This window comes from Pezoporus flaviventris, unplaced genomic scaffold, assembly GCF_033815535.1.
Source record: "Pezoporus flaviventris isolate CSIRO_AGI_PZ_B2104156 unplaced genomic scaffold, CSIRO_AGI_Pfla_v1 ptg000037l, whole genome shotgun sequence".
Classification (NCBI taxonomy): Eukaryota; Metazoa; Chordata; class Aves; order Psittaciformes; family Psittacidae; genus Pezoporus; species Pezoporus flaviventris.
Window position 1 is genome coordinate 23,159,340 of NW_026892585.1, and position 24,050 is coordinate 23,183,389.

The 24,050-nt window shown below is 38.8% G+C and overlaps 1 protein-coding gene across 9 annotated transcripts in view; it reads left to right on the forward strand.

Annotated features, from left to right (window-relative positions):
• Positions 1-24,050, forward strand: part of RBMS3 (RNA binding motif single stranded interacting protein 3) — a 726,761-nt gene that overhangs the window by 643,444 nt on the left and 59,267 nt on the right. For all 9 annotated transcript variants that reach the window (XM_061464999.1, XM_061464998.1, XM_061464997.1 and 6 more), the window contains 3 exons: positions 5,691-5,737; positions 13,090-13,186; positions 15,710-15,760. In XM_061464999.1, coding sequence (XP_061320983.1) covers positions 5,691-5,737; positions 13,090-13,186; positions 15,710-15,760 — 195 coding nt within the window. The remainder of the gene's footprint in view (positions 1-5,690; positions 5,738-13,089; positions 13,187-15,709; positions 15,761-24,050) is intronic.

Genomic DNA, 24,050 nt, shown 5'->3' on the forward strand with positions numbered 1-24,050 from the left:
GACTGATGGCAAAATGAGTGTGCCAGATCTCCAAAAACAGATGGTTCATAGACCTGAAGATGGCAAGGCTAAACAGATGAGTTGGCAGTGCAAACAGACTAATTATATTGTAGTACATATGTCTCCTTGAGGAGAATATGATCCTCTTTGGAACAAAGTGACTCAACCCTCAAACCAGAAGCTAGTAGATCAGAATTCCAGTCCAGTTCTGTAGGACAAAAAGGGTTTCTTGCCATTCACTTTGGTATCGGAGCTTGTCATTGTGTTGTCGGCTCAACTTCTGACCTGAGGTTCATGAATCACTTCCCAAGTTCAACCTCAGTATTATGTATTTTCGTTTCCACAACCACTTTTTTTCTCAGAACGAGTTGCTTAAGGAGCACATGTCACTGGGAAATGCTCCATTTCTTTCATATGCATCTATATATTTAAGAGGTGTCACATTTGTATTCTCTATTTCTCTTCTAAAAAGGAAAGATTTTTTTTCAGAATTAAATTCATAAATATGTCTAATAATGTGGAATATTTCTGACAAAACTGTTTAAATAATCAAAGGAAGGAACTCTGCCAAGGTAACTTTACTGGTGACTGAGCTTTTTCTATTAAACCAATATTTTAAATGAGTCTCATTTGGGTTGCTGGTTTCTTCTGCCATCTCTCTTTTCCTTCTTCAAAGCATTTCATTCAGAGTATGTGCTTTCGGAGCAGAAGAGATCCTTGTGCTGTGATGCCTGGCAGATATTAGCAGTGGTAACAAACAAGTCCAGGAATTTCATTGTTGAAATTTCAACTGATTCCACTGTAGTAGCCAAGAAAACAGCCATTCCCCTGAGATGGCAGCCCTCCAGTGTGAAAGGATGAGGGCATGAATCAGAGTGGATGGGGAAGAGGGACTTATCTTCTTGTATAACTCCCACATAATGATATGTTGGTGAAGTTGCTCGTGAAAGCCGCTTCCCAGCAGCACAGAACCTAAAACGCAACCTAAAATTTGGTCATTTATAAGCTGTGTTTTTGCTGGAAGCCAGATAGTGGGTTCTTGTGAGAGTTTACCGAGGTTCAGAAGAGAAATAATAAACCCACCATATTTTTTCAATAATCATTCCACAACTTAATCATTTCTTTGAGAGATTTACAAATCTAGTTTACATAAGCAATGCAAATGCAATTGTCTAAGAGTCTTTTTAATGAGGCAAATGTGCTCATTTATGTTCAACTCATAACAAAGAGATGGGGGAAAAACCCAGAAGCAGAACACCTTATTTTTGCCTATGGAAAATTTTTCACACTGAAGTGTTAAGTACAGGCCTTCAGACTTCCTGGGTGAGCCCTTGCCTTACAGAAGCTTTTTGTTATTTGCTGCATTTTATTGAAGGAAACAGCTTAAATTTAAAGAAAGATTCAGACTGGGTCTCTTGTTTTTAGAATTTTTGTTTATTGATGTCAGTAATTAGAAAACTGCAGCAACAAAATAGCAAGAATCTTAATTCCTTTGTCTCGAGGTCAGACACTTTGATAAAAATCAGTGATAAGTAGACATATGGTTTAAATAGTCTTTTTAAAAAATCAGTATTTTAAAAGAGCTGGTTTTATTTCTGTGTCAAGTGACTCTCTGAACAGACTGGTCAAGTAACCATTGAGAATGGTCTTTATTATTATGTGTGGGACTGATAGCAGATATTCATTATTTTATTATTACTTTAAGAGATTGCATGTTGAAATGCTGAGGTGCAGGAGCTCATTCAGTAGCTGAGCATATGCCCATTATCTGGCTGAGTGGCATAAAAATTCTGTGGTTCAGCTGTCCCTTCATAGAAGATTTATCTGACAAATATTTTCCTGAAACAGCATTCCATCATCAGTGCCACTCTCTGAGGTAGCTTTTTATCAGGAAGTGTCACTATTAGAAGAAGGAGTAAGACCCTGTCCTTGTACTGAAACATGTGCATAACAATAGATGAAAAGACCTGGAAGAAAATACTCTTCAGCACAGCTGCTGTAGAGGCACCACCCAGTGCCTCAGTGTAGTTAATACTGCATTAAGCAGAGTGACAGCTATATTCAGTTCTGGTTTTGACAGAATAAGCTGTACCTCTATCATGTGGAAGTCTGAGGCCAATCAATATTTTTTATTTGGCATTTTGGAATTCCTGTTTGTGTGATACGGAGGAAAGTGCAAATAATTTTCCAGTAAGTTGTTATTGCGCATCAGTTTTTATTCCTGATGAATAAGGATGCTTCAGACCATAAATCTTTCACTGGTCCAGGCTAACTGTTGCCTCTCCTGGGCTTTCAGCCAGCTTAATTTTGTAGAGAGGAATTTCACAACTTGATGAGAAAGAAGTAAATAGTCCTCTGTTAGCAACTATTTGAAATAGCAGCTGTTTAAGGCTATTCAACAATGGGAGGATATTAGCAATATTACTGGGCAAACTGTAGGTGGTGTGCCATATGCACACATTGCCACACACTGTTCATATTTGTCTGATGTGAAACCTTCATTTACAGGCAAATGTGGTAGCGATATTTATAGTTGTCACTGCTGAAGTTCTTGAACAGATTCTGGTAATCTGTCATCTTGCAGTATGGATATGGAGCATGGATAAAATTATGAATGCCTAGACTTTCATATTTTGTACTTGCCAAACCCACAGTGGTGTCCCTTATTCCTAGTACCAATACTATGTAATGGACATGATGCTAATATATGTGTCCCTGCCCATGGCATGGGGGTTCAAACTAGATGATCTTAAGGTGCTTTCCACCACTAACTATTCTATTCTATAAATATCATGGAGTATATGCAGGTTGTCTGCAGGAACCCACATGCAGGTCTGGGGCATAAGGGCACGGTGAAGGTCTGTGTACGACCATGTGCTCAAATATCCATGAGACAAGTAACTGAAAGTGGCATAAACATGTGTTTGCAGGTCTCAGGTGCACACTGAGCATTATTAGAGCTCCACTAAAGAGCTGCTGCAATTTATCATTTCTGCCCCTCATTCTTATTAGGATTTTTTTTATCTAAAATATATTGCAGACAAAATTTTTTTATGATATTGAAGTTTTATTGGCTCTTGTGCTGATTTTGGCTGTGATAGAGTTAATTTTCTTCCCAGTAGCTGGTGCTGTGCTTTTTTGTCTTTAGTCTGAGAACAGTGCTGATAACACACTGGTGCTTTGGTTGTCACTCAGTAGCACTTACCCTGATCAAGGACTTTTCAGTCTCTCATGTTCTGCCAGTGAGGAGGGACACAAAAAGCCAGGAGAGAGCAGAGAAAGGACACCTGACCCAAACTAGACAAAAGGATATTCCATACCACAGCATGTCATGCCCTGTATATAAACTGGGGGAGTTACCCAGAAGGGACCAATCACTGCTTGGGTCCGGCTGGGTATCAGTTGGTGGGTGGTGAGCAATTGCATTGTACATCACTTGCATTTATTGTTTTTTTCTTCTCCCTCCCCTTTTAGTTTTTTATTCTCTCCCCTTGTTATTTTCCTTACCATTATGTTTAGCAGTAGTAGTATTATACTGCACTTTAGTTATTATACTCTTAACTCGTACGGTTTTCATTCTTTCAGTTCTGCTCCCGATCCCACCTTGGGGGAAAGTGGTGGGGAGTGAGCGAGTGGCTGTGTGGTACTGAATTACCATCTGGGTTTAAACCATGACAGCTCTCTTTTCGGATGAATTGTATACATTTCCTTTAGTAATTAATGCAACCTTAACAAAAAATATAATACACTGGGAGTATATAAGACATAAAAATTATAAAAACAAGTTGATCATCCCTTATAATTTTCTAAGCTACTTTATGTTTACATCAACAAGTGGTTGGAGTCACCCTAAATTTGACTCTTTGACATTTTAAACTTCCAGAAATAGTAATTTTTATTTCTCTTTGTATGAAATCAGTGCACTTTAAAAAAATAGCCGTGTGTCCATGGCCTTATTCTCATGAATTATCCTTTGCTTGGGAGATAGTATGTATTTTATTAAAACAATGGCATTTTCAATAAGCAAAGTGTTTGCCCTAGCATCTGCTTAAAAGAATGAGAAAAATATACAAATATAACAGTGACATGAACATTTTTTTTCTTGGCTACATAAGGTAGTCTGAAGCCTACCACCTTCAGATCAGAAGTTACTTTTGGCCTCTGGAATCTTTGACAATCTCCTCTTAGACCAGTGTGCAGCTGCCGGGCTAACCTGGCTCTTCTAGGAGTGCTGCCCATTCTCTGCCTGCTCATCACCAGAGCACTTACCCTGGCTGTTCACCTGCCTGCATGGGAGCTGGCCAAGCCCAAATGCTTGCTGACCTGTCTGAGTAGCCATCTGGAAGGGGGCAGATGCTGTTATTCAGAAGCACTTTGGTAGATGGGTCCAGGGGCATTAAGAACTCCCACCAGGAGCACAGGCTCTGCTGTGTGGTTGGTAAAGCACCTGTTCTTGTAGCAAATGCTGCTGGCTTCTGTCTCAGGCAATGAGCATATGGTCTGTATGTCAAGTGGAGAGAAATACAGTGCTTTGGGGTGGGATGGTGCTGTGGCCATTTTTCAACTGCTCCCAAAGGGAGAGCAGCATCTTGAATAATAGCGTCCTCTCCTCTCTGCTTCTAGCCCTACACAGAAAGAGATGTCTTCCCATCTCCTGGTAGTGTAACATTGGCAAGTATTTTACAAAGGGAGGGGGTGGTGGAAGGAAGGCAAAAAATCAAAGCAAATGCAGTGTGTGGGAGAGAGATTGTTACCTCCATGTTTTTAAGTCTTGGGGAAGAAGCTGGGCCTTCCTGCATGACCTGACTGCTGTCTTAGAGCGCAAGGTAAAGTGGGAAATTCAGTCCCCAGCCCTGCTCTCTCCCTGCCTTTCCTGCAGTACCTGTGGATGTCTGCTAATGGTGGTGGTGTTGACGGTTGTTAACTGGATGCTGCCAAATCCTTTCGCACAGGTCACCATCTGCTTGGTGGTGAATGGCAGTTGAAAGGCTCTGTGTAGCCGATTAACAAATTCTTTCTCTGTCCAGACATCTGAAGTATTTTAAAAGCCTTGTTTAAAATCTCGAGAACTTTTTCTTTTTTTTTTTTTTTTTTTCCTTTTTTTTCTGGTTTTGGTTGGTGTTTTCTGCTTCACAGCCCACATTTTGTTTCTTGACATGTGGTATTGAATTAACTGTAAGTACAAGTGACAGCCTAGGGAAATGGTAGACTGGGGTCATGCAGGGCTTTACTTTTGTAAGAAAGATGAGACTCCTTCCCTGAGAAGCTTTTGTGAAGTTGGCTTTAGAGTATTTACTAACTACCTGTCTCACAGGCAACAGCAGGATTTGGCCCTGTCTTGTTACAGTGGGCAATTGGATGTAAATGCCTTGATCTCAGTGGAGTTATTAACTGCTACTGGTGCCACAAAACCACCAGTTGCCCTAAACGTTATGGAGAGATGACAATCAACATACTGAACAGATCTGTTTCTTGGGGATCTCACAGGCAGGGGACATAGCCAATCTGTCTGTGCTACTTTGGGCCATCTGAGCTTCCCTGGAGAATTTAGATTTCCATCTAAGCTCCAGTCAGCTTTTATTCATATTGGCTTAGAATATGTTTAAGGGTTTTTTTCTTGTTTTGGGTTGTTTTTTTCTTTTCCCCTGCGGTAATAGTAAAAATCTGTTTTCTTCCCTAACTATGTGCAGGCTGGCATGGCTTTGACTTATGATCCAACAGCTGCTATACAGAATGGGTAAGGAATGCATGTTTTCTTACGCCTTTATAAAAATGATTTTGAATGCCATCTTCTGTTTTCTCTTTCTCTGGTGAAACTTATTCAGAAGTTAATTCACTCAGTCTTATTTTGTCTGAAGCATGTGATGCTATATTGTCAAGTTCTTCTTTTAGTTTCCCTTTTGTTTTTATGTCCTCTTGTTTGTAATAGCCATTTGAATGGGAAGTTGTTTTTGCTAATAGTTTCCATCTCCGTTTGGCAAATGCTAGTGGATGTTTTAATCTGTCTCTGTCATGAAGTGGAAACCAGTAAAGTTTCCCTTTACTGACTTCGCTTTTGTTAAAATAATCATTGAAGGTTCCAGCATATTTCAGATAATAGATCTGTTACTTCATCTAGGGTTCTCTCTACAGGCTGGCTGGCTTCCATGGCATTGTCTGAATAGAAATGCCAAATAGGAAGAAAGCCTGTGTGTAAGCAGATGGGATTTAGGGGTAAAATTCTCAGCAACACTCTTCATTTTTCAGCTACTGTTTGCTGACACGAAGAATTGTGCATCTTTTCAAATTTAGCAGAGATGTTACATTGTCGTGTCATTTACCTGAATGATTATATTTCCAGTTATTTCATGAGCTAAAAAACTGAACCTTGAAATCTAGCTATCCTTTAGGTTAGCAATTTGTAGAAAATCAGGAGGTTCGGCCCTTAACTCTTAGACAGTCAGTCTTGGATCAGGGAGGTGTTTGATATGATTATCAAATTCCATGCATACTTCCGTCTGTGTTCTCCAGCTGAAGGGAGGAATATATTGATACAAACGAGAATGGGTTTATTTATTAAATATTTATTAGGGCACTGCTAGTCAAGGCATTTATGAAAAGAATAACATTCCCAGTAGTTAAAAAAAAAATATATCAATGGTAATAGTTAGTGTATTTTGCTTAAGTGCCCTTTACAAGCAGTAGCTTTGTAGGACTTATGATAATCCCATGCTTTGGGGGAAGTGGCTAAATCAGAGAAGCTCAGAGAAAGAGGTTTTTTTCAGAGTTGTGATTTCAGGATCCTCTGGTTCCGTTTCCCTGTTCTGACCTTACAAACACTTTCAAAGTCTTTCTTCTCTATCATCATATTTTTCAGCTGGTAACACATTATAGGCTATAAATAAAACCCTCACTAGTACATAGTCCACCAGTGTTTCATTTAGACAACTGGCTTTTATTTCTGATGAAGTCCAGCATGTCAGTTGCGTGAATGTTTCGGAAACTGTAATTTGTATGATGCTTTGAGATTAATACCATCTTACTTCAAGAATCATGTTTCTGGGAATTGTGAAAGTTATCTCAGGATCAGACATTATTTATATCACAGAGTACCCAAGGTGCTCAGGTATTCAGGGTGTGCAGGTGGTTTGGTCACCCAGTTGTTTGAACACACTGTCACTGATCATTGGGAAAAGAAGTAGTACTCAATGGAGTATTTCAGCTTTGCAGTTTTTTAAATAACTCTTTTATTTGTAAAGCATGAAATAAACTACAGCACTGGATATCTCTGTAAGAGTGACAATTAATTACCATTTTGACATATCTCTTCTTTTAGAATGTCAAAATATTTTCAGTTTCATCGGGACAAAACCATCTCAGAAACATCTCCCACTAGAAGAAGCTCTTACTATTCAGAAAAATTGATTTTTTTTTTTTTCCGCCAAAAGTTACACAACAGTCGTTCCACTCTTTGGTTGCATCTTTAAAATGCTGTCACCCGAGGATCACAAGAACCTTTTGGTTTACCCAGTTTCTTTTTAGCTTCCCAGGCATTCACTTCATAGTCTCTACATATCCCATAGTCATAAATTTTTAGTGGTTTTCATAAGCCTCTTTAATTGCAAGTACAATAAAAATCTTGCTCATGGGTTTTATTTTATCTAAGTCCAGGAACATCTCAGTGCTTTGCTTATAAAATGTGCAAATGCAATTTGTTGTTTACTGACATAAGACACAGGTATCATAGCAGGTGTGTGGCCATGCTGAAAGAGAGTTAAGGGCTCTTAAAAACTAAGAAGTAAACCAGGCTAACTTAATCGTCAGTGAAGGGGTTTTAGGCAAACCTGCTGGCCTTCCTCACAGCTAGTGAGCAATCTAGAAGTGAGCACAAAACTTCTGCTTGTGCCCTCTTCTTTTGATGTTGTGCCCACACCCACCCTGTAGTTAAAATGCCGCATAATACTTTGGTAGCAAGGTAGACCAAGCCATTCAGGTTTGCATGGAGCAATGTTACCCAAAGATCTGTAAAACAAAGACCACTTCCTTGTAGCAAGCTTGTTCAGTGCAGTGGTCAGGTTAAGCAGGTGTTGACCTTACACGCAGCTCGGGACGTGCTGTGGTAAGCATGAGTCATACAGTCCAGTCCTTTGGGTGCCCATCAGGGTGGAGCTTAGTGACTTGAGACTGGAGATGGGAAATGTGAAGATACCCAAGCCAAGGTGAAGATTCAGGTGAGGTATGAATTACCAATAAAACTTAAAAAGAAAGACTGATCACGCATGCTGATGTTTAGTAGAGTCCTTTGTGGCATTGACAGAAGCATTTTGATGCATGTAAATTGCTAATTCCACACACGATTATATGGAGGATGAGAGCCTACTAGAGAGAGACATGTCTCTGCAGGTGTCACGATTCCTTAAGACACATGGATTATATTGGGTTTTGGGTTGGGGCATAACCAAGCTGCAGGGAAGGGTCTGGAATCCTGTATGTTGTCCACATGAAAAGGTGGGTTCTCATTGCTTGTGGTGCAGTACTGTTCACTTTTATTACTGTATAACTGCATGTTTGCCTTGAAAATCTATAGCAGGAATAAAACAAAAGAGTGAGAGGCTAAGATTTTTTTCCTCACAAAGGAATAGATAATTTTCCTCTGAGTCTATTACACTGTAAAGCTTGATTCTCCATTTCATTATATTGGTTTTATGCCCATGTAACTCTGTTTAAGCATCCACTGGAGTTACACTGGTGTAAAACTGATATAATGGAGTGGAGAATCCAGCTCGTGTACCGTAGCATAGCAGTATGAGATACTGAAGGCGTAGTAACCGCACACTTCAATAGATAAGCCCTCTTCATCTGTCAGTCTCTGTGCCTTTTTTGTTTTACAGTCAGCCTTTTCTGAATTGCATTTACAAAGGTTTGCAGGTTTTATTTGGGGAGTAGTGTGCCTGTTGTAATATGCTATTGATTTTTCAATTTGTGGTATTAATATTGTTTTGGTGATTTAATGCACTCATACAAAGAATGAAATAGAACTGTAGTATTTGCACTGTAAGGATGCTCATTTAAAACGTTCCTGAGGCTTGAATCCTCTTGGCCATTTGACTAAGATTGCAGTGTACTGCAACAGTTTAATATCTGATGTCTAGGGGACTATACTGTGCATTTGCTGACCAGTGGGCTCAATATTCAGATAGGTCTTTTCCATCTCAAACATCTGACTATAATGTAGCTTACTGCAACAGAAAATTGCTGCCTTGATAACACTTGGTAATACTCTTACATTATATGAGCCCCAGGATACTATTTATGAATCTAACTTTTTCAGTACTGCCCCCAGGCACAAGGCATGAGCAAATGGTGTTTATTGCAGTGCAAATAGTATCTTGCTCTCGTGCAGATTCTGTGTGGAAGTTTGCACTTTCCCCCGTAGGATGAGAACCATATGGACTTTTTTTCTTTTCTTTTTCTTTTTTTTTTTTTTTGCCTTTTTGTCAGGGAAATAGTGACCAAACCAGACTACACGTAATGCACTCCCCAAATGTGGACAGAGGGCTGATGCAGGAGGGGGAGTATGTGCTTTGTTAAGCAACATCTTAACACATTGCCTTTATGTTCCTGATGATGTACAGAGAATATGGGTCTTTTTAACTTCTCTTAAAAACATTTCCTTTTGAGCCCTTTTGTGGACCACTCTTTGGGAGCATCTAGGAACAGCTTTTTGCGTCCTAGGGATGATTTTCCCTGTGCTTATGGAATCTGGGCATGCTGATTAAGGTCTGTTTTTAATACAAGGACGATGTCAATTTTGCCTCACCCCTGCCACCTGCCTTTCTGTACTTTTGCTTCTAGCACTGCAATTGCACATGAGGAGCAGGTATACTGGATTGCACGTGCAAAAAACTGCATGGATGAAACTACATTTGTGGAAAATGCAGCTGAGATTTTGGAGAGCTCTCCCTAGAGCCCATGGGTCAACTACCACAAAGCCTACAGCTCTTAAAGTGCTATAATAGTTACTGTATATTTTAATGCCAGGGAACCTGGGGGTGTAGTTGAACATATCTAAGATGAGTCAAAGCCAGTATAACATATATCTCTTTCTACTCCTTTTTCTGGTGTACATATTCTGATGACTGAGAATCTTGTATTCCCTTGGACTTACTTATAACATGCATCTTCCACTTCATTTCATCCCTCCCTAAGCCCAAAGAAAAAAAAACAACAGGGAAAGCTCTAAGATCAAATACATCAAGGTCAGCAGGAGCAGATCTTGTTGGGATGCTCTAGGCTTTGCACCAGAACAGGCTACTCTTACATTTTTGGTCCTCCTCTCTCTCATTAGGTCCCCAGCATGTCATTTATGCCAATTGCATATTAGGACGTTAACCTGTTTTTATGTAAAGGGAGTTTGGAGAGATACCTCTGTGTCCCATAGGTGACAGCATGTTGAGCCCTCCTTGTGAGCAGGTGTGTGAGCAGAGCGGTGCATGGCTCCAACAGGTTGAGTATTCCACATCTGCCTCAGACTGTCACTGTTGACAATCTTATTCTCACCATACCACTGTACTTCAGGTGTGGCAGAGATATCTACCCCCTTTTTTTAGATCCCTTTGGTCACAAGTGATGCTGTGGCAGGAAGACAAGCCTTTGTCACTGGATATAAGGGATTCCTGGTTGCAAAATATTCAACGTACAGGCTGTCACAGTGACTCAGGTTGTTAAACTTAATTTGTTAATTTTGGACTATATTAACTAGATTTTCTCACATAGTCATTTACTGCGTCAGATTTCCTTCCTTTCTCTTCTTTGATGCTTTGGTGCGTGAATTTTCACACTCTAGCTGAGTGTCCTGATACTGCATTTTATTTGATGCTTATTTGAGAGCATTCCAAACTGCGACAGATAAATGGTATTGGCAGGGGTGTTGGAAGGGTTGTATTTTTCACATCACCAGAGTGTATATTCTACAAGCTTATGTACTATTCAGATAACTGCATCTCTAAGCTGAAACTGAAATGTTTAGCTGTCTGTCAAGTTCTTGGCTTAGAACACGTTTTCTGTAAATTTCGTAGTATTTGCTGGGACATGCTGGAGAGTTTATTCCAAAGAGTCAGCGCTACTTCCAAATGGAAGGTTATTTCTTCCCTGTACTCATCTTTGTCCGAGCAGTTCGTACATGGTCTGAGCACAGTATTAGTGCCAGGCTGGTGGACAGAATGAGAACAGAATGAACAAAAATGGGGCTTTTTTTTTTCTCAAAATAATTTTGGTTTTACACTGTCCTTCAGTTTAAGAGGTTTATATGTATTTCTATACATTAGAAATTTTACTCATAGAGTAAATTCTCTCAGTCTGCCATTGACTGTTCTCATTTGCTGCACACAGCATTTTTTCGTCCATCTGCTTAGCAACAGCATAGCCAAAAAGATTTCTGGTTAACCTCATCTGGGAAAAGACCCCTATAACAGGATGTAGATAACATATGCATCATGCTAATGCGATAGATGAACATGGCTAATGGTTTAAAAATCCTTCCCCCCACCCAGTGTTGGATGAACTTAATGTTTGATACAAGCAGTGGGATACAAATGCCTCTGAGTTGTCATAATAGAATATATATAAAATTGAGCAAAGGTACAGTTTTAAAATAGTCTCTGTGCAAGCATTGTAAGGGCAGATAAATGTTCCTAAAATAGCAATATATTTCTATTAAACAATCACTCAGATGCCACCTGCTGCTTTTGGCATTTTAAAATCTTATTTGGAACAGAGAGAACAAATGATTGCTTCTCTGTCTCCCTCTCCCCTCCTAACTTTGAAGGTTTCTGCCCAAGCTACAGAGACAGCAGCCTGTTTTTTGGAGGCTATTGGTTGGATGAAGTCAGTGGTTCTTTGAGCCTGCATCCAGAATGAATGCATCCAGTCTGAACTAGACTGATTAGTACTAAATCCAGGATGCCAGGGTGATCAGGAAATAGAGCACTTGTTTAAACACCAGTAATGATATTTGTGTTGCATGGCTGTCGTGGAAAGCTACTGTTGATTGCCTCAGTGTGAGGAGAAAAAAAAACCACAACATCAAAAAAAAACTATAAAAAGGCAGGAAGTGTAATCCACTGTTACAGAGAAAGCATATGTGCAAAATCTGTTACATGTAAGATGGGTGAACACTATATGAGAACGATCTGCTTGGGATTTAAATCTTACAAGCAAACACTGCACAAGAGTGTTTCTTGGAGTCCAAAATAGCAACATTTTGACAGCTGTAAGACCACAAACATTGTTTTTCTAAGCAATTTTATTTTTCTGGCTTACAGTTAAAACTGGAAAAAGGGCAAATGCAAAAATCTTTACAAACACATACATATTAAGTACTTACAGAATCCATCAGTAGCGATATTTTCCAAGTGATTATTTTATCAATAATCATTAACCCACAGGGGACAAGAAGAAATAGAACATTTATTGCCATCAAACAACGGATAATGCAACTTCAGTTCATAACATGCAACAGTGGAAATAAAAACAACTAAATCTGAGATTTTCAGTGCTGCCTGGGGCATTTCGACTCATAATTCTTGATACATTTCACTAGAAGGTGGATTTTTTTCTGTCTACCTAGATGAATATGAAAATTTTAGCCAGAGCTTTTGCAGCCATCCCTTAATGAAATAAGTCAGGCATGTATATGGAATGTGTTATTCTCAGCACTGAAGCATTAAGATCTGAAAAGAAAACAGTACCGCATGTAGAATTGAAATCAGTAATATTGTCTTCAATGTCGCATAAGAAATTTCTTTCACTATCTAGCACTCTGGAAAATCAGCTGTCTTTGCATTTCAGATAATTACTTCTTGTATCATGAAGTTCTATATTTGTGCTAGTTGAAGTGAAAAAATATGCTTAGTGTAAATATTCCTCCTCCTTTCCATTTTCAAGATCTGTTCAGTGGAGCCATCACATCTTCTTTATTGTACTTTTGGAAATAGATGGACATAATTACTTGTGTAGATTCTGATTGTCTTTGCCTCGGAGGCAGTGAATTAGTTAGTCAAAGCCTACCAGTCAAAAGGTTCAAAAAAATCTCGCTTTTGTTCTTTGCAGATTTTATTCCTCACCGTACAGTATTCCAACAAACCGCATGATTCCACAGACATCAATCACGCCATTCATTGCTGCTTCCCCTGTCTCTACATATCAGGTACGTCAGATTTGCACTTGTCTGCTGTGTTTCCCAGTTAATTATGTTTTGGATGTGGATGAAGACAGAGCTTATACCACAGAAAATTCTTTGAGTGCTAGAGCTCTTGAGTCACACTTTAAACAAAAGGCTTTCTAGTAGTATTCAGGTATCATCTGGTGTAGGGTTTTAAGTGTTTTCTGAATTCTTTACACTAGCAATGAAAAACAGAGTATTTTTTTTATTTCAAGCAGCTTCTCTAGTAAACAGAATTTTGCTTCGTTTCCAGTTGACAGCAGCAGAGGCTTATCATTCTTACTGAAATGTCTTGTCATTTTGGCTGCCCTTCATTAGCTGACAGTTTTAAATGTGGGGGTTTTATATTTACATTAACTGCATCATATTTTGACCTTTTGACTTCAGCGGTATTTGCTCCAGTAACAGCATCATTTAAAAGTGCTCATTTTTATACAATAGTCCTTGACAAGGCAAGTTACTTGAGGATAACTGTCCTCATAGCCTTCTTCAGTCTCACACACACTTTGTCGTTCAGAATTTCTTTTCAGCGTATCCCTCACAGATCTCCACTGGAAAATTGCTACCATGCTCTCTGGCTTTCTGAGATGGAAGTCAAAACCAGGTTGTATAGTTTTATTACTAGCCGCTCTCTGGAAAATATCACTTTACTCTGAAGTTGGTCATCAGCTATACATTTTCCCATTTCAGTTATTTCTGTCCTAGCAGAAATAGCATCAGTGTTCTTCCTGAGTCCTGCCTGAGATAAGCTACCTAAACTCACAAAGCTGCATGGTGGGTTGTTATTAACATTAGGGTTGATTTCTTGGGGGTGAAGTTTGAGATGGTGTGGTACTGCTTACAGGTAATTCTGGGAGGTTGTGCTTACACTTCCTGTGTTTTAAACTTGATCTTCAAAGAAGAATGATTCTTGTATGACTACGTAACACTTGCCAAACAGGATGTTCTGGTGAAATAAATTCAGTAAATTTCAGTAAATGATAGCAGCAAATAAATGTCAGTGCCAGAAACATACAAATGCAGCTCACATGAAAGTTAATCAGTAGCAAAGCTGGCTTAAGAATCGTACCTCCTCCCTCTTCAGGTCACTGAATTCAGGCCATCCAGCCACTTACTCCCATCACTGCTCCACAGTTCACAATTGCTGCCTTCTCCCATCCTGACTTTAACTAAAGCATCGTTTCATGGCTTGGTGCATTTGCACCAAAACTTTTTTTTTTTTTTTTTTCATTCCATATGATTCTCCGTAGATAGCTTGCAGTGTAAACCCAAAGGCATTTGCCCTGGCACAGAGGAGGAACTGCAATGCTTCAAGAGTGGGAGCAATGAACAGCAGCAAGCTGTGGCAGCTCTAACATATGTTAACTAGTAGGAATCACAACAGAAACTTTTGTAGTAGAGGTGTGTTTGAATGTGTGTGCTCTGGGTTTGGTTCTAAAGATGTTTCACTGAACTTGCTTTTCAACAGAAAATCTACTTTGACAAACTTCAACAAGGGTAGAAGCACACGATTCTGCAATTAGTTGTCACCACTTTCTTCATGAACAAAATCATAGGGCATCTGGAGAATTGGGACCTTGTAGCTCTCTCATAATCATCCCTGCTCATGCTCAGTCTGAGATGCCATGTGCCCATCTCTATGATCTTGGGGATGGCTAGAGAGGTGCCCACTGTGTACTTCCTGTGTTTTGTGGTGCCCAGACTCATGCAAAAGGAAACTAGGATGCACATTTCTTGGGGCTGAGTCTGGGTAATTATAGCGTGTTCATGCTTAGCACAAGTTGTGGCTCAGAGATGCCACCCCAAATACACAAACAGTCGCTAATTGTTGGTAAAATTGGTATGTCTGTGAAATCTGGTACTTGTCAGTTACAAGGCAGAACAACAAGGAAAGACATTGGTAAGGCATGTAGAGTTCTGGTAGAAATGGACCCCACAATGCCCAAGGAAAGAGCTAATCCTGGAGGGCAGGGACACCTTAAGCCAGCTTTGCCATCAAAGCTTTCAATTAGAATAAGCTTCAAAACCTCTTAATTAGATCTGCGGTTCTTCCTGGAAACAAATCTTTCTGGGGTGTCTGAATATGTTACACCTTTTAAAGTTCATACAGATACTTTTGAAAATAAACTTTGAACATTTTATGTCTCCTGCACTGTTAGTTGGATGACATTTTAATGACTATTGATGGATGAAAGCAAACAATACAAATGAAAAGTAGGACAATGTGGAATATTGAAGACTGCATTATGAGATAAAACAGCATGGATCATAGAAGAGGCACAGTGGTTCAGACTTCTGACTTTGGTAGAAAACATCACCAAATTGAATTTGAAAGCTTTTTCCTTTGTCAATAATTTTATGAAGCATAAATGAATTTTGCATTGAATTACATGACTTAAGTCCTTTGCCAAAATTAGCTCCATAGTTGTAATAGAAAGACTATTTTCAAGCAAATCTTTGAGCTTTTTTCTAAACTTTTTGTGCTAATTTAAAGTATTTGATATGCAGGTCCAGAGTACTTCATGGATGCCTCATCCGCCATATGTTATGCAACCAACAGTAAGTGGATACTTGCTTATATCCAGCTAAAAGTGCTTACGCTGTAGCCTTGCTCTGCTTGTCAGCCACGTTAAAGTCCAAGGTCATGTAAGAGCAGCCAGCTTTTTGGCAAGAGCCCTCTGCTGTAAAGATTCTGCTTCTTTAAGGAGCACCATTTGATTAGTGAAAAGGGGAGGATGGGTGATTTGTTATCTAATTGCATTGATACAAGTGAATAACAAGCTCTAAAGTGTTGCTACTAAAGCTTTGCTTCAGGGGTGGCAAGATAACTGCATTCCTGCATACTTTGAATTGCTAGGTTCAGCATATTACCTCTCCCTTACATGCTCATCCATCAAAAAAATCCTTCGTAGCTGTATATACTTTAAAGGTTCCTCAATGCTTCGGAGATGCATTTCAAGTACTGGAAAGGGGTAAAGCACAGCTGTCTGACAGAGTCTCTTCCAAATCTGAATCTGTTTTATGATTTGACCAGTCAACTCTTTTTTTTTTTTTTCCCCTCAGTAAGTTGTCATCTTTCATCAATTTATAACTACTACTTACAGCTGCATTACACTTCTACCAGCATTCATTAGAAGAAGTGCAAGTGATTTTTTGTTTACCTCACAAAAAAGTTTTGATACACTTTGCCTCAATATTAGCTATATACCAGAAGGAAACAACATACTGAATTCCACTATGTACAGATCACTTTAGTTTCATTTGATCAGTTCCTTGGGTACAGATCCATTTAAGAGTTCTCATTAATCAGAATTGTGTACTCCATGTAAGCATCAATACATTGATTTACATGAGGAGGGAAAAATTAAAATAAGGATGCATTGCTTAGGATTGTTTTCAGATATTTTGACTTTATAATAGAATAACCTCTGGTTAGAATTAGCTATACAACAACATGGATATAACTACATTACATACCCGTTTAGTAGCACAGGACTCTATCCCAGTTTGAAGCCCTCTTCCGCATCTGTCAATTCTTTGGAGACAAGTTCTTCAGTTTGAAGAGAAGCTGTATTGAACAAAATCACTGGTAATATCAGTCCTGTATTCTAATATTTGGATTTAATTGCAGATCACAAGAAATCTTAGATGTGTGTACATGGTGAGTTATCAGACTTCTGGAAGCCAAAGGATCTCTGATCCTTGCTTAAAGACTCCCTTTCTAAAAAGAAAACCTAAGTACTTTACCAATCCCAGTTTTTGTGTATATGTGTGTTTGTGTTTTAATTGACAGCCTTCAGCCAAGCATTTTTCTGCAGTACTAGAAGAGGTATTTTAGTGTGGTAATTGGATCTGTTTTACTCCTTGGTAAAGGGCTGTGAAGAGAAAAATAACTTTTATAGTGAGTGGCACTCTCAATATCCCAAGTTAAATTTACATTCATTGCCATCCAGAGTTGTGTCAGTGAAAGGGTTTGTGCTTATAGGTGGAAAAGTAGAAGGACAGTGGATAAGTGGTGTAACGTTTCAGTTCCAGTGTCGTTGCCATTACGGGTTACCTCCTTGTGTTGTGTGTAGTAATCCCAGTCTCTTCACTGAAATATTTTACCCATGTGTTCCCCAAGATTATGTTCTTAAATAAATGGATATGAGGCTTCTAGTGCTGAAGAAGTATAAAAGCAAAAAAGGCAGAACTACCATTCCCCAGGCTTCATTCAGAGATGAATTCCTTTTTAGAAATGTCTGAAAAGTTGTCAGATAATTACTATACAGAGGCTTCAAGAGGCATCAGAATTAATGGCCCGTTTTGAAAGAAAATAAAGAATCTGAGTCCATTGTAACATTGCTGTAGTTTTATGCCTAACTATACACTCTATTCTAGGCACCTCCATAGCTAAAAAAAAAAGAAATGAAGAAAAGATTACAATAAAGTTGGCAGAGTTTAGCACACAAGTTTTGGTAACGCTGTGAGCTGATGAATCTGGGAACTTTCTAGTATGGTTAGCTTTTTGTGTCTCCTTGTAACTTAGTTTGCCATGTTATTATCTAAATTGCCACTACTTTACTTCATAACATTTTATGAGATGTCCACTGGAAACCAGTGCAGATAAATATTACATCCTCCTTGCCCCAGGAATGAGAATGTTTTGTTAAGCTTTTATTCTTCAGGAGTAGAGATGAACTCATAGAGAAAGCACAGTTTGAATTGCTCAAATGCTAGTGGATAATTCCTTGGTTTGATTATAAGTTTCTACTATATCATGTCACTGGATGATTAGCTTTTCATTTCCAACAGAGTCCTGCTTGATATTTATGTATAATTTAATACCACATCATGTTCCTCATGACAGGAAAAATAGGCAAAACCATGCTGTAGAGGAGACAAAGGAGGTTTTTAGTTCAGCGTGCTGCTCACAGACAGGACAGTTTTCTCCCTGTCTGGCAAGCTTGACGACAGGAGGAAAATGCTGTGCCACACAGTTCTACTGCCCTGTGTCTGCCTGCCTCTTCTCTGCCTGCCCATCTCATCTCCTTTGCCACCTGCCTGACCACTCGTTTAAATACCATGCTTTTTCTTCAGTAGGTTGGCCTCTCAGACGTCCTATTCATTTATTTCCCTTTATATATAGATTTCAGATATATTTTCCTGATGTGTGCCTGCGTGTATACTGTATCCATTTACTTGGTGGTTTAAAATAAGAAACACTGTAGTAAAAGACTACATCTCCAATTCCTTCTGTAGCTTTTTAACTACAACCACATAAGCCACTGACCCTAACAAATAACAATAATATATATTAACTGGAAAAGATATACATGTATTTCTTTTCCATTCCCCAAGTGTGTTTGTCGTCTTACTTTTGTGATCTCCTGAGAAGCAGGTAACAACCAAGATGTCATTCTATGAGAAAAAAGGAGCCGTTTTTGTTTTCCTAATGGGAGAAAGTCAGATGGGCAGTCAAGGACTCTAGGTGCATCATAATTTACTCATGATTTTTCCTGTGACTCAACCTTGATATTGTAGGTTGATGCCAATGAGAAACTGCGAATGAAATTTTAAAAGGGTTTTTTATTTTCTGTTATCAGTGATTTTTTGCTACCCTTATACTAAGAGCTATTGAAAATTAATGTCAATAGGTTGAGGTAGCATTGCTATTTTAGAATAAATAGTATTAAAAATATTCTTCTGATGGCATAGTAGGGTCACATGTGGAAACCTCTCACATATTTGTGTTTGCACAACCTTCAGGGTTTTGGAAAACAGGATTCCTGAATCATGTGAACATGATGAAAAATTTACCTTGAGGCTTATGTGTGACTGAGACACTTCTGAAAAATGTACCCTTTTTAAATTGAACCTTCACCACTTTTTGACCGTATTGACTGCACTGTGTCCAAGTAAGAATGCCTCAGATTTGCCAGATTTGTTCCTTTGCCACGTCCCCTGGTCCCATTCCCTAGCTGTAATGGAAGACAGGCTCCAGAAGAGTTACGGCAGTGTGGGTTTGGATTTATATTGGCATAACATTTAATGCACTGATGGCAGTCTGGGCTCCGTTTAGTTAACTATAGCTTTCGAAGTACAGTGCTTATTCATCCCTATTTGAAACAGGTCTTGTATTTCATTACCGCCTGAGGATAACAATAGATGGATAGTGATGACAGAATCAAAACATCAATGGGATAAGAGTTATTCTGGGGATTTATAACATTTGCTATATTAGTGTGTTTTTCCTGTAGTCCCTAAAGGCTGTCTGACAGCTCAGGGAAAACTTTGAAAAACATGTTGTTTGAAGTCAATTCATATATAGATAATCTTCATTTTTATTAAAGATGACATTTGTGTAAAACTTTCCTGATTCAAATCTTTATTACAAATAATACATGTACTCTTCCTGTCTAAAGGCAAATTATTTTAGTGAACCAACAGAAATGCTCTACCCTAATACTGGATGTGCACACTTGTTTTACACTTACTCTCTTTTATTTGCAAGTAAAATTGTGCGACTATAAGTAATCACTGCATAGGCGTAAACAGACATTCTTGTCAGCCTGGAATATTTTCTGCACAGGACCATGACAATGGCATGAGGGGTGCAAGCAGAGCAGCATATGGAAAAACCTGCTATTGATAGCGATGAAGTCTGTCGGGGAGAACCTCTCTTCTGGATGTTTCTGAAGCCCTTACAGCCTTTTTAGAAAGGTCAATGTCTTAACAAGCACCCTTATTATTATTTTTTTTTCTGTCTTCCTTCCTCTGGGCCATGGCTGAATGTAATCTGTCTGTCTTTATAGGCAACAACAAAAAACATTTCTTATTTCATAAGCAGTGTAAAACCCCTACTTTGGTGAGAAGTGAGGCTGAGTAAGGACTCCAGATTCTTGCCTTTTGATTGTTGTGCATGAATGTAGCATAAAAAGTACAAACTGTCCAACTGAAATATATCAGTTTTCATTTTCTCACTAGTGACTCTGTTGTTTTGGATAATACCCAAAATACCACAGCAGTTTCAGTGTTTTGATTCGTGTGCTCTTGAACAAAGAAGTTCCTTGTGCTCAGTTATGTGTCGTTCTCCCAAGACAGCTTTTTCTACCTCCCATTTGTTGCTCTATGTTTTTAGCAAATAGAGCCAGGAGTCCATCTTGCCTTTGCCTGTCTGAGTGTAAGGGAACAAAGTATGTCCTCTGCAGACAGTTGTGTCCCATCTCCAAGATGAAATGTGAGAGTTCAGCTAGCTGGTATGAAAAGTAAACAGGAAATAATCCTTAGAAATTGGAATCTCCAGCTAGTCTTTTAAGTTTTAGCTGTGTATTTTTAAGAGATCCTTTGAAAATGAACTTACTTGAACTTTTAAGGCTAAAGAGTTTAGAGGTTGAAATAGCTAACCAAATACCAATGCCAAAGTTTTGCTGAACAATTTTAATTCCAGTGTTTCCCAAGGCAGAAAATCAAGGACTGCAAATTCTTTAACTCAGATAATCAAGGCAGTAATTGGCAGTATTCATTTGGGACAGGCAGGCTCACATGAGATCATTCCTGCCTGCCTCTCATCCAGCACCCACCATGTATAGATGCTGTCTCAGTGCTACTAAATGGGTAATTTCAGACTCAGCTTAGCACACACTTACTGACCCTCTTTAATGGCAGGTGCTGTTGTATTGAGGAGAGCACCCAAGACAGAAAAGTAGTGCCCAAGCTCAACCAACTCATTCCTCTAAAAGGAAACAGGTGTAAACGATTCACCCATGTTACATCGCATACTCAAGTGTAGGGGTTTGTACGTTTCTGGAATCATACCAAAGTATTGCTGCAGTCATTTGTTCTGCTGTTGTAGAAATTAATATGAATTACTATAAATAACAGAAAAAGATATATCCAAGTTAAATTTCCAACCCCTTTTGACACTCTGATAGAGCTCCCTAGTGAAACTGGACATTTTTTGTGATGGCAGCAAGACACACCACATATGGATCTACTTATAAACACGAACGTAAGAACCACAAGCATTTCCAGTAGACAAGCCCTTGCATTTGAGGAACTTGTGCTTTGCTGTTTTGTCCTAAAAAGGCTTTAGAGTTCTAGTAAAATTTTGTCTTCTCTCAAATATTCTGCATATAGTGTGTAGTACTAAATGGATAAACCATCAGTTTAAGATTTTTTTAAAGACATTTACATTAGTGGAAAAAACATACAGGTATATTTCGGGCAAATCTATAAATGTAAATGGAAAAGATATCTGGAAAAGAAGGCAGCTGACACTAAATTTTAAAAGTACCCTAGAGAGTGTGAAGCCAGGAAAGTCTGTTTGAGGTTATGGAATTGATTTCTTTTTAACAGAAAAGATGCAACCTTAACCATCAACCTTCATTGTCAGAAAAATCTTAACACAACAACTGTTTAAAAGCAGTAAGTTGTATCAAAGGGGGCTATTTTTAAAAAGATAGTTATTAATCATTAGACATTAGAGTACCTTCAGTGGAAGAATTTAGTGCATTTTAAAAAAAAACAATCTCTAATTTTGTACAAAGCCTGCAGTCTGTTTTTTTTTTTTTCAACTTCATGTACATCAACTAAGACTGAAAGTCACTAATACTTTATTTGTTTTACATAGTACACATAACATCTGTGATTGCATGTAGATTTGCACTTATGTCAAGTTTTAAATTTGCACCATTCCAAAACCTGAACATAAACTGTGAGGTTCATATATCATGTTTCCTATTCTGAGGAAAAAAAAATCCTCATTTGTTGAGCACTGGTCAAATTAGTTATTGTCCAGATGGTAGATTAATAAGTAGCCAGAATACGATAGGATCAGGAGAGAGCGATGGACTACGTAAGCACATGGTATTAATTATAGGCAAAGAGTTAGATTAATGAGTGTGCAGAAAGTAATGGGCTCAGCAGAGTGGTGAATTAGGTAAGCATGTGATTTGTCAGATGATTCCTCAGTTTAGCTCACCATCAAATATTTTGCCATGTGTATTGTATTATGGCTACACAGGCATGTGTGTGCTCTAAACTAGAGAGGCATGTGATACAACCTCCAGATTTATACTTCATCATGGACCATCTCTTATTTTTGCCTGGTAATACACAATATCTTGCAGTCAATGCTGATATTATCCAACCTCTGCAGTGAGAGCTCTGCTAGGCTGGCTTAAGTAAATCAGACAACATGCATGCAGTGAACAGGACACAAGCCCACTTGCAACACAGATGGTCATATAGTGCAATTGCCAAACGTGCAAGTTATGTGAGGGTGGAAAAGAAAGGCAACAATTTTGATCTGCCACAAGCAACAAATTGCTTTGAATAAGCTCTGTGCTCTGGGAGCACAGAAATTTCACACCATCTGGTGACAAGGTTGGCATGATCTACTGTGGGTGCCTTCAGCACAGAGGGATGGGTCCCTTTCTCATGATGGTGATGTGCAGTTAAAGATAGAGGATGTTGCTGTAGGACAGTTCTTCAGCAGAAAGGTTCCTGGACCTCCCTTTGGCTTCCCAAACCCTATCCTTGCTCTGCAGAAATCAGTGTTTTCATTACAGATGATAAGGTACTGGGCAGCTTTGGAGAAGGAAACAGCCTTGTGAACACAGAAGAGCATTACTGATGAACAGCTGTGTCACAGAACTAGAGTAATGCCAGGGCAGTACCGTTACAATGATGACTCAAATATAAGAATTATAAAGACTACAGAACCTATGACGGTAGTAAATGTGAATTCCTGCTAGTGAAGGCACAAGTCAGGTTCCACACTATTGACAAGATGTCCTTTTATGTACAACTGAGTTGAGTAGCAAGGGGCTTATGTAAGAATCAAGGTGTAAAATGCAAAGTTTTTTGGTTTTGTTTTTTGTTTGTTTGTTTGTTTAATATAGTATTCACATGGAATTTTGTCCCAAAGGATTCAACTATTGTTGGAAACAAATTCCAAATGAAAATCATGCATACTTGTTCAGCTATAAATGTAATGTATAGGTGTAATTCATGTTTCCCAGAGCTCTGTTTTGACCTGAGCCTGCCTTTCCTCACACTGTTTTCAAAGTATACACATAAGGCTTACAGCATTTGGTGACAGATACTTTTTCTTCTGCCACTGATCTGTTGTGTGACCTTGGAGAAAACATCTTTCTTCTCAGTTTCAGTTTCTCATTTGTCTTGTTTTTTAATCTCAATCTAATACCAATTGTTTTTTAATCCCAATCTAGTCATACCTCTAAATAGCTTTTACTACATGCTTGTGAAAACTCTAGTGGAACAACAGCCTGTCTTGTTGCCTCTAAACAGAGCCTCACGATGATTAAGGTTTAGGGTGTTCCTGTTAAACGTTAAAATAAGCCTGTCCTAGTTACTGTAGTGGTTTAAACCCAGCCTGTAACTCAGTACCATGCAGCGACTTGCTCATCCCCACTCCCTGGGTGGGATGGGGAGGAAGATTGAAAGAATGTAAAACACATGGGCTGAGATAAGAGCAGCTTAACAACTGAAGTACAATATACTACTACTACTACTACTACTAGTGATGAGGGAAATAACTGACCCAACTCGCCTTCTCCTTCGACAGTTTCTGCGACTTGTCAGGGAAGTTGAATCTGAATTTTACCAGTTTAAATCAAGAGTTAACTTTGCTTAAGAAAATTGAATTGCATAGGTGTGAAACAGTGAGAATGAAAAGACAGTCATGCGTGCAGCAGTAAGTTGATGAAGGAGACTCTGACACTTTCCTCATCCTTAGAACAAAAGCAATTCCATAAATTACCATTATGTTATCTAAGTGTATTCAAGGACCCTTTTACATAAGAAGGGGAAACTAGCTAATCTATATATTACTTATAATTACATC